General features: G+C 34.7%; 1 protein-coding gene across 1 annotated transcript in view; it reads right to left on the bottom strand.

Annotated features, from left to right (window-relative positions):
* The window catches only part of LOC106132963 (atrial natriuretic peptide-converting enzyme), a 137,292-nt gene that overhangs the window by 15,020 nt on the left and 110,190 nt on the right, over positions 1-12,082 (bottom strand). The window contains exons 7-11 of the mRNA XM_060949075.1: positions 8,457-8,589; positions 8,089-8,241; positions 6,891-7,109; positions 5,770-5,911; positions 5,022-5,209 (exon numbers count right to left, since the gene is read on the bottom strand). Of these exons, the coding sequence (XP_060805058.1) occupies positions 5,022-5,209; positions 5,770-5,911; positions 6,891-7,109; positions 8,089-8,241; positions 8,457-8,589 (835 nt within the window). The remainder of the gene's footprint in view (positions 1-5,021; positions 5,210-5,769; positions 5,912-6,890; positions 7,110-8,088; positions 8,242-8,456; positions 8,590-12,082) is intronic.

The following is a 12,082-nucleotide window of genomic DNA, read 5'->3' as shown; positions in this document are numbered from 1 at the left end:
CTTAATGATAGAATTGAGATTTAAATAGTGACAGGTTTCTAGTCCATCTACTTAAAGAAGAATCCCAAGTTCATAAAACTATCCTTTAGTCGCCTTTTACGAAATACATGGAAACAAATTAAAAAACTAAGACTATTTACAGGTTTAAAAGGCGTATCTAAAAGATGAAATAATTAAGTTCAGGTACATACATTGTTTTAATGTTTCCAATGTAAATGAGACGTATGGAATTTGAGTTATTAATTAATCGAGAAACCTATATTTATAAAGGTTGATTGATCGATTTTGAAAGATCGTTAACAAGCCCTCGGGATAATTTATTTCATCCGTCCTTTGTGCTGTGGAATTTAATAAAAATTTCATATTAATCTGCCGAAAGACTTGTAAAATTTTTGCAAGGGTTTTAGATCGCTTTACCTGGTACAATTTGAATAAAACCTGTTGGAATTTTTTATAAAACTACACTGTGTTTTGTCAACGTTCGGGGTAGGTAATATTATTTTTCTTCGCTTACATTCAAGGGGTTAATAAGCTTGGGATTCTTCTTCTAGACGATGGGCTAGCAACCTGTCACTATTTGAATCTCAATTTCATCATTAAGCCAAACTAACCTAACCTTACCTGTCACTATTTGAATCTCAGTTCCATAATTAAGCCAAACTAACCTAACCTTACCTGTCACTATTTGAATCTCAGTTCCATAATTAAGCCAAACTAACCTAACCTTACCTGTCACTATTTGAATCTCAGTTCCATCATTAAGCCAAACAGCTGAACGTGGCCTATCAGTCTTTACAAGACTATTGGCTCTGTCTACCCCGCTAGGGTTATAGACATGGTTATATGTATGTTATATATATGTAAGATAACCGATATAGAGCCGTGAAACATCGCCAAACAATGTCATAAAGCGTAGCGTACAGTTGTAAAGATACACATTTGGAGTAGGTATTTTATTTTATTTTGCCGCCATAAACCACGAACCCGTATGAAAGACGATGCGATTGTATTAAATCGAGAAACTTACGAGTGGTCGTTACAGGTAATGAGATACTTCAAAGTAATAGAAATTTCATCTTTGTAATAAGCGGGGCAAGGCTTCTTTTTCAAATACTCAAAAAGGTCTCGGTATTTATGGGCGCTTACGAACGTCTGACGTAGCGTTTTAATGGTTAATTTAGTTTTAATTTTAATTAAGTAGATAAATGTTGCGGTTCGGGAAAATTGAAATGTTGTAAGAAATAAAGCGGAAGATACACAAGCGTGTAAATATTGAGGAAATTCGCGTCGACTTGTACGTTATTTTATACATTGTTTAAAACATGAAAACGTACGCAGTATGTGTTTGAAGATACACATTGTTACAGCTCCTATATAATTTGCTTGTAAAAAACTATGGCTGTTTCACTTTTTATTGACGTGAAACGAGACAGCGATAGTGTTTATTTATTTATTTAAATTTCATTGCACAAAATATGAATAGATACATACATATGGTCACGTCTATATCCCTTGCGGGGTAGACAAGAGCCGACAGTCTTAAAAAGACTGCATGACCACGTTCAGCTATTTGGCTTAATGATAGAATTGAGATTCAAATAGTGACAGGTTGCTAGCCAATCGCCAAAAAAAGAATCCCAAGTTTGTAAGCCTATCCCTTAGTCGCCTTTTACGACATCCATGGGAAAGAGATGGAGTGGTCCTATTCTTTTTTGTATTGGTGCCGGGAACCACACGGCACGATGAATGTATTCCACACGGCACAATTGGCGGACTTAATTCATTTGTATGTTCCATCATTCAATCTCTTTGGCGTATGACGTAGGTGATATATGTACACACATGATTACGTCTTTAACCCTTAGTGCCAATATTCACCACAATTCTGAATTCCTCATCCAGATTAAGATAAGTATAGTGACAAGTTTCTAATCCAACAACAAATATACCTATATGTTTGGTGAAAAAAACTTAATCAATAATAGTAATTAATCAAATTTATTAATTAACGACTAATCGATAAATATTAAACACCTAGTTAACGTAACTTTAGTTAGAAACTTAATCAATAATTTTAATCAATATTAAAGCTCTTAGTTATTACAAACATATAAAAACCTGTAAGTCTCACTTGGTAGATGAATACATTTTCAAATTAGATTGCTCGACCGATTGTGCCACCAAAAATGATTTCAAAACCATCTCATTTGAATAATGTAAAATAAATCATTCGGCTTCATTTCGAGTTTGGCGGTTATTAGTAAAGTTGAAGAAACATTTTTGTCGAAAAATTAAAAGTAACTGGCATTCTTGTTAAATTAATTACCATCAAGTTACCAGATTACTTTTGCCTTATTAGATTTGAAAATTGCAAGGTTTTCTGACTTATTTTTTACTTCGATTGAAATTCTAAAGAGCCTAAATTAAAATGTATGACCATTCGAACGTTGGAGAGTGAGGCTTTTTATGTTCTGGAAAACCCATGTTTCTAGTTTTAGAACTGAGTAATGATCAGAGTTGGTATAACCCGCAATAAATTAGGGCTATTGGCGTTGAACCGTGTGGTTTCCGGCACTAGAGAAAATGTTCTTTTTTTTCCAATTAATGACGTAAAATACAACTATGGGAATAGATACATTTAACTAGTACAGCGTGATCCTATAATGAGGTTAAGTTTCTCTGCCGTTGCAGAAATCCGATGGGAGTCGCTTCGTATCATAGATTGTCTCACAAATCTTACGGGAACTATATTTTTACCGGGATGAACGGTATTCTACGTCCTTCTCAAGACTCTAAGTTACGCAAAATTTCGAAAGATTGGTTAAGTAGATGAAGAGACAACAAATAAACTACATACATATAATCACGTCTATATCCCCCTTGCGGGGTAGACAGAGACAACAGTCTTGAAAAGACTGAATGGCCACGTTCAGCTATTTGGCTTTAAGATAGAATTGAGATTCAAATAGTGACAGGTTGCTAGCACATCGCCTAAAAGGAGAATCCCAAGTTTGTAAGCCTATCTCTTAGCCGCCTTTTACGACATCCATGGGAGAGAGATGGAGTGGTCCTATTCTTTTTCTATTGGTGCCGGGAACCACACGGCACTATCACTTTAAACTAACTGTCGCATTTATGATATTAGTTGGAAAGAACATCGGTTCAAAGTTAAGTCTCAAAAAAGTGTTATTTTAACAGGATAACCGTGAGATTAGAATCTTTTGAGTCGGAATTCATTCCCACGATCAACAAAGCACTCGATGACTTATTTTACTCGTAGAAAAAATACTAGCAATACATTTCGTTTCATTCACTGTCTAGAACTAAATATATTCCAGCGGTGAAGCCTCAAAGCTCATTGCAAGTCGGCTTTCAGAAGCTCTATTATGCACCGGTTATTGGAAAATAATTCTTGCACCGGCGGGCTTTGACTCCACCACGTCAAAAGATACTTTAATAAGCTTTCAGAGAGCTTGTTTGTTTGTTTGTAAACTCTTTATTGCACATAAAAATAAATATAACAAAATCAGAACAGTTATTGAATATAAAAGAATATGTACAATGGCGGACTTATCCCAATCGGGATTTCTTCCAGTCAACCAAAATAAAAAGGAAAATCCATAGTCAAAGAGGCAGCGCAGATTAAAAGCATTGAGGATGCGTTACAACAATCAATTAATTGAGATATAATAGAGCTTTATTGTAATTTCAGAATATTGGCTTATTGCTGAAGCTTTGGAAATAAAAATGATGATTTTTTTAATCTATTTTCGCCTTTGTTTATTTAATAACAAGGATCGTTTGGGTTACTCGTGAGTTTTACTTTTTATTTTGTAAGTCATTTTCCTAGGATACCTTTATTTATTTTTTGCCTTATTCATACATACATAGAGTCACGTATATATCCCTTGCGGGGTAGACAGTGCCACCAGTCTTGAAAAGACTGATAGGCCACGTTCAGCTATTTGGCTTTAAGATACGAGGAGAATTGAGATTCAAATAGTGACAAAATGCTAGCACATCGCCTTAAAGAAGAATCCCACGTTTATAAGCCTATCTTAGTCACCTTTTACGTTATCCATGAGAAAGAGTTGGAGTGGTCCTATTCTTTTTTCTATCGATGCTGGGAACCACACGGCACATCTATTCTTTTATATTTCCATAGTATTTCCGATTACATGTAAAATTTTGCGGCCGTAAACGATGTCTGAGAGCTACTTTGCGTGAAGAGTTATTATCGCTTATATTGTGAGCCGTTAAAAGCCACGTCAGCACAATTTCACGGCTCTCGGCTCCACGAAGCTGTTTAATAAGCCGAAAAAATTCGATATTGACAAACTGTATTCTTCTGCTTTCGTTGGTAAATAAATACGTACCTATACTCTCATCTCATTTTAATCTCAATTCCATCAAATCAAATCAAATCAAACATCTTTATTGTGAAACACAGGTAAAATAAATAATAGTTTAAAAAAAACTAAAAAACTTCGCTTTTATTGCTAATGGAACTAAAAAATAGAAAATAAAAATTAATGACAAAGGAATTATAAAACAGTAGTAGCAAGTCGACGATCAGTTATATTCAAATTACCTCCGATTAAAATTATTACAAAATTAAATTTATAAACAAAACAATTTAAATCTGAGTAAAAAGCGTAGGGTGCCTGATGTAGTAAATATTAAAATCATTCTATTAGCATATATTTATGACAAGAGAGTAATGAAAATGAAGTAAAATGCAATATATATATAATGTCACTGAATGTTTTGTCATCGATCAATCCTTGAATAAAAAGATGTTCACTGCTCTGCATGTTTAATTATATCTAATAATAGGGAAGAAGTGAATACTACTAACAAAACTTCAAATTGAATTTGAAATAGTGCCAGATTACTAGCCTATTTTCTACAAAAAGAATCCCAAGTTGATTTGCCATTCTCTTATTCTTTTACGACATCTATAAGATATTGAGTGGTACTATTCTTAAGTACCGAGAACCACAAGGCTTAATTAAACTCACCATAATGAGTGCACTTGAGCTCCACTCTGACAGTATCGCTGCGACACTGCTTCAGCTCAGCCAACAAGCCTCCCTCCACGCGGAGGAAGTCGCGGTAGGATTGCGCAGCCCCGATCAGCTGCATGTGCCCGGCCCGGGAACCGACCCCGTAGTTGTATGATCCGATGGCGACGCTTTTGTTCACACGCCTGGGGGGGGGACAGTGTAACTTGTGTCATGAAAATTAAGAGTGTATCTGCTGCCGCACGTTGCACTATCAGACAATTGTAATTTGGAAGAATTTTTCTTGAGAGTGCATGTGCAAGCATTCACTGAGGAGTCTTCTTTTATATGCCTTACATACATACGGCCTCTGTGGCTCAGCGATAGTACGCTTGTCTGTGACACCGGAGGTCCCGGGTTCGAATCCCGGCCAGGGCATGATGAGAAAAGAAACTTTCTCTGATTGGCCTTGGTCTTGGACGTTTATCTATATAAGTATTTATTTTAAAATATAGTATCGTTGAGGTAGTATCTTGTAACACAAGTCTCGAACTTACTTCGAGGTTAACTCAATCCGTGTAATTTGTCACGGATAAATCACGTCTATATCCCTTGCGGGGTAGACAGAGCCAATAGTCTTGAAAAGACTTAGAGGCCACGTTCAGCTGTTTGGTTTAACGATAGAATTGAGATTATATCCATTATAAGGTAAAATAAATAAAGGTATCCTAGGAAAATGACTGACAAAATAAACATTAAAACTCACGAGTAACCCAATAAGGAGCAGAGCTTCAAAGCGGTCTTCTCGTCCAGGTTGGTGAGGCAGGCGGGGAACCAGGACTGGTTGGCAGCTCTGTAGACTTGCAGTACTCCACTCCCCACGTCACCATTGGCAACGCTCAATCTCACTGTGGAAACATGAATCAGATTTGTAGGCTTAGGTTAGTCAGGTTTACAATACAATACAAATTATCTTTATTGCCCATAAAAAAAGTAAAAGAAACATACATTATGAATATTTTGAGCAAAGGCGGATTTATCGCTAAATCTCTTCAAGCCAATCTTTGGGGAGTGAAAGGTAAAATTTATTTTGATGTAATATGCTATGATATCACAAACATCAAACTTATAGATTAAGTATGTAAAAATCATAGTTATAATTTGTAAATGAATTTCTTCAGCTAGACCTGAATGTAGATACAACGGCAGTCTTCTGCTTTTATCCTGTCGAATGACTCTAAAGTCTTAGGAAGGCAGTGCCCCGCCAGGAGGTAGATTTTCATAACAAAATTCAAAATTTCTGACGTCTAAAATGGCAGATTTCGCATGAATACTTCAACTTTATACAACCTGTCATGAATCGATAAAGTTCTAGAAAATACGTCGTCACTACGGGTCATATTAAATAGCTCAGAAATAATTAATTTCACGTCAAGCGCTTTGTGATACTAAAATGTCATTAATTTTGATAAGGGCAAGCGTGTCGTCTATTATATGGATAATAATAAATACCTTAATTCTAAATATCGCTTATATTAGATCTTTGGCAACCCGTACATGTTTCGAAGTACTTCCTACACCACCCGTTATTCTCCATACGTTTTGGTTATAAAGCTCATTACCAAAGTCTTTAGTGTAGTAATAACAATTAAACTATATTTAAAATTGTTCAATACAAAACCTATAGGCATAAAAACATTATCTATCAGTTTAATTAAAAACTATATGATGCTAAGACTTAAACAGTAAATACAAAATAATTTATCAGCTAAGACCCTTTCGGCCACCATGGCAACTCGGTTTCGCAATAAGGCTTACCTATAAACAGTAAACCTGTCTACCAGAAACACTATGTTCTAATTAACAGAAAACCTAAGCGAAACTTACAGCAATTTCTCTCATCCTGTCCCCAAGGGCAGTCTACCTTCCCATCACACATGTGCGACTGGGATATACACTGACGGTTCCCACAGTGGACGTCTCCACTCTTCTTGCAAGAGACGCAGTTAAGCTCGTCAGATCTATCAGCGCAGTCGACGTGGCCGTCGCACCGCCAGTCGTGAGGGATACAACGCTTCACGTCGCATTGAAAACCGGTTGGACATACTGGGAATAAACAATTTTTAAGATCATTTCAGTGTACATGAAAAATCGGTTAACTTAGTTAAAGGAACGACTGAACAAGCGGCGGTTGAGAATAAGCAAAGATCAATTGGATTGAATCGAATCGTAATAAGATGGATCGGAATTCAAATACCACTCCAAATTCACACTTAAAGATGGATAATGTTGCCGCTAACTCATCGCTCATTTAGATAACAATTTATTTTAATATATTTTTACTTGCTGTAATTTTAAATAATATAACTTTAAGTCTTCTAACCAACCTAATTTTTTGCACAAAATCCCAGTTCCGTTTCTTTTTGTAATACTGCAACTTTAATATGTGACTCATAAAATAACCGTGAGCACCGATAACCATACTTATATCATTATGCTCAAAATTTTAACGAAATTAAACACATAATTCAAGCAACGACACGCACACCTGCAATTTACCCCAATTAGTCTCTGCTTCACGACGACACTGTATATTTCACTTCGCAGCCCGTTGTTCTATGTAATTGCACCAAGTATGAAGACAAATTATATATATTGACTTAATGAAGTCTCGCCTTGCGTCTAATTAACTGCATTGAGATACGAGAAAATTGCACCAGCATTATTCAGCAAACATAATATACTACATTGCTGAACATGAATTTGATTAACTGTCTGTGCTCCTGATTCTTGTTCTATTGGAAAATATTATATTATATTTTATTACTGCTAGAGATAAAGTACCTTTAATGGGTAACAAATTTCATTAATAATTTTTCTTTAAGAAGACTTAATTTTAGTAACTAACTTAATTTGATTAAGTCTTCGCTATATGTCTGCATAGAAGGTTAGAAATCTCAAGAAAAAAAATAGTATACAAAATATCTTTATAAAAATAATAAGTTATCAATTAAGAAACAAAATAAAATCAAGCGTTTTGAGAAGAATACTATCAAATATACCAACCAATGTTTATTAAGCTTACCTGGTTTGGCAGCCCTAAATCGTGCTTCTTTGACCTCTCTGTTCCCAAGGCAGACGTCGGTGTCCATGGATTCAGGGAATATATCGCACTGCAAGTAGTCTGGCATCGAAAGACCGAACACTTCCAGGAAGAAACCGCAGCGTCGCATAGTTTCTGTTTGCAAAGTATTATTTGGTTATTAGTCACTATTATTACGTCATCGATATATACAAACTTTTTTTTATAGTATCAGAGTAAAATATAAACAAAAGTTTATGAATAGTAAGTCATTTGTTATTTCAATCCAAAACAATTTAACATTTAACCAACAAAAAATATATATAATGCGTTACTACATATGTTACACATTAACACTGATAAAATCTTACCTTGACATAAGCTCCGACAAGGCCGAACCATGTGACCTAGCGGGCCGCACTTCGGGACGAACAGGGAACAGAGAAACAACGCTGTTAGCTCGTAACAGCGCACGTCCACTACAGCATCGTAGATTTCTAAGTCCTGTTTGTAAACAAAACATGTAAAATTGAGACTGTGTTGTATGAATAAAGAAATGTTTGAGTTCACGATCTATAATAAATCACGTCTATATTCCTTCCCTTGTGTGGGATCACGTTTAGCTGTTTGGCTTAATGATAGAATTGTGTTTCAAATAGTGACAGGTTGCTAGCCCATCGCCTAAAAGAAGAATCCCATGTTGTTAAGCCTTTTGAGTAATGAGTAATAGCTGAAATAATATATGAAATAGTAGCTTTTGCGAGCTAAGCTCTTATAATTGCATAGCATCTTTTTGGGTATATCAAGAAACTAGTATTTTTTTCCAGTATGTGTATACCTTATGTCGTTAGTGGTACTGTTTTGTTTGAAATTTCAAGAATAAATTTCATTCTTATATACAAGCTTCTGTTTCAATATCTTTTTTAATAAATAGCTAAAGATTGAGATCCCAATCTGATGGTAAAACGTAGGTATTTATAAGATCTGAGTGTCTCGTCAACGGTCAGCTTAAAAAATCAAGACTTAAGACATAAATTTGAAAGTCTATACAGAATATTTTGAGATATTTTCAAGTCCCTACAAAGATATAAAGCTTTAATAAGTTACACATTACACTTCAAAGTTACACTGCAAGTTAAATCGATAAGTGTAATTACTTATTATTAAAATCATTATAAGTAGACTTATAAATTTAATTTTCATGTAAATTAGATGAACGCAAACAATTATTATCATATTGGTAGCGTAAACATGAACATACTTCATACTTTAAAACAATTAATTTAACGCTGTTTCTGTGCTCTCCCTACTCAAATAAAACCTCTTTAGCTTCGAGATAATATTATCCCATATCATAATGGTTATGGAAAATAATCAATATCATTATAGATAGCCTTGAGCAGTAGCTTTACTATAGATAAATCTTTTATGCGACAGTCATAAATTATATCTTTTGTTATAATCTGACTGTCCTAGCCAGTTCTGGCCTTGTGTTCCAGAAAGGTTTTAAATCCGATTAGAAGTTACCTTGTTACTTACATTATAAAAGTTTGCCTTTGAATCGTAGGCGAAATAAATAATAGAAGTTCTGAGCGCTTGATAGCTGCCAGTATTTCCCAGATGAAATAAATCGAGATTATTTTAGCAATCTTTGCCGTAATCTTTCCATTACTTTGCAGATTTTCCAAATAGAATACATTAAAACAACAATAGGCTCACCGGCAGGCTCATTAACAAGTGAAAGATGCGATCTTTTATTTCAAGGATTGGATGAAATACTCGTTTCGTTAATGATTGAAATACATTATCATCTATCACCTTGATGGATGGAAAATATTTATCTCTTTATATGTACCTAATGTGATTTTTAAGTGAGAATTTTTATTTCTAAATTTAAACATTATTGCACAAAATACAAAAGTATACCGAAATGAGTGACAAGTGTTATAGGTATTAAATACCCTCGCTTTTTCGGATTTTGTGTCAGTCTTTAATGGTATTATTTCTACAAATATTATTATATTTTTAAAGTTTATGTATACATCGTTTAAATGGTATCTATTCGATAATAATGGCAATCGACGAATTTATCATAAAAGCCACGGTATTTAGTTATTCGATTCTGTAGTACAGGTAGACCTACAACCTATAAAGATAAACTGTGATAATGATTCGCAATTAAGAAAATTCGCGTCTGAAAACAGCAAGTTTCGGTAAAACGCGAACAAGAATATAATAAATAATGTACAGGCGTGTCTGTTGGATACTTTAAATGAGAATCGTGGGGTGACAATGATTGATTCTGCACCCTGAAAGCCGTAATGATTGCCGGCGTTGCGTCAGCGGGTTTTGTTCGTGTGGGCTTTTATTGTGTTATCTATGTGCTAACTGACAGACTGTGTGGCAGTCTAGACAAAAAATGTTAACGCCTGAATCCTGAAACTTTTTATTATTTAAATTTCGTACATATATATAGTCACGTTTATATCCCTTGCGGGGTAGACAGGGCCAACAGTCCTAAAGAGACTGACAGGCCACGTTCAGCTGTTTGCCTTTATGATAGAATTGAGACTCAAATCGCCTAAAATAAAAGTTTAAAAGCCTATCACTTAGTCGCCTCTTACGACATCCACGGGAAATGAGATGGAGTGTTCCTATTTTTTTTTAATATAAATTTAAATTTCGTATAAATCAATTAATTATTATAACGTATTCTCTCGTCCACATTTCTATTCAAGTTGGGATAATTGTGTAGTTGACGTTATTGAAGAACATGCTGCAGTGCAGTTTGTTACCGCTCTTTCTGTAATGACGCTTTGGAAGCGGCAGTAAATTTAGTTTTAAATAATTTATTTGACGTCCACCAATGTTGTGAAACCAAAAGATATATAAATAGAAACAGTCTATTCATACATAAGTAACCTTCTTCTTGAATCACTGTATCTATAAAGATATGCATCAAAATCCGTTGTATAGTTTTAAAGATCTAAGCATACATACATACATGCAGACATAAGGACAGAGGTGGGAAACTGCTTTATACTATGTAGTGATATTTATAAGACTGTTAAGCCACTTTCAGCTTTTTGGCTTTAAGATAGAATTGAGATTCAAATAGTGACAGGTTGCTAGCCTATCGTCTTAAAGAGAATCCCAAGTTTATAAGCCTATCCCTTAGTTATCTATGTCTTTGCCTACCCCTCCGGGATAGAGGTGTGGTTGACGCATGTATATATTATTTAATCTACCCATAACCATTAAATATATCACGTACGACTAATATTGTGTGTTTTTAAATCCTTCAAATATCCAGTTAATGTTATCAAAGATAGTATTGTTTCTTTTGATTCGACCTCCATTATTTTATCAATATTGTGTTAAGGTTTACTCGTAGTAATAACGTAAATATATTTACTTTGTCATCATGGCCATGTCCGCGTTGGTATCAACTTTTATTTTAATATACCTAGACGATGTTGTAACATGCGGCCATGGCAACATGTGGTATAAGTTGAACTTTTAACATTTCATATATTGACGAGTTTGCTAAAATATAAAATTTGTTTGAAATTTTAATAAACTTTCCAGTGAATAGTAGTAATTATAGGAAGCTAGCTGAACGTGGCCATTCAGTCTTATCAAGACTGTTGGCTCTGTCCACCCTGCAAGGGATAAAGACGTGACCATATGTTTGTATGTATATTTATTTATCATTGAAGCACTGTGACTGCACGTGGAAAGCTTAGATAACCTTCAGTTAGAATCGACGACTCATCAATTTCCTCTTATCTAAGTTAGCTGGCATCAATTTAAATTTCCATTACGGGGAAGGTACGTGAGGAAGCAAATATTGTGCATAATGATCAGTTATTGAGCCTGCAATGGATATTTACCAAGAAAATATTATCCGTTCTATATTAATGTGATGGTATATGACAAGTGATGCTTATGTTATGGCACCTATGTGTCGTGCGGTTCTCGAGAATTAAGGTCGTAT

This window comes from Amyelois transitella, chromosome 3 (assembly GCF_032362555.1).
Source record: "Amyelois transitella isolate CPQ chromosome 3, ilAmyTran1.1, whole genome shotgun sequence".
Lineage (NCBI taxonomy): Eukaryota > Metazoa > Arthropoda > Insecta > Lepidoptera > Pyralidae > Amyelois > Amyelois transitella.
This window is presented reverse-complemented; position numbering and strand designations above follow the sequence as displayed.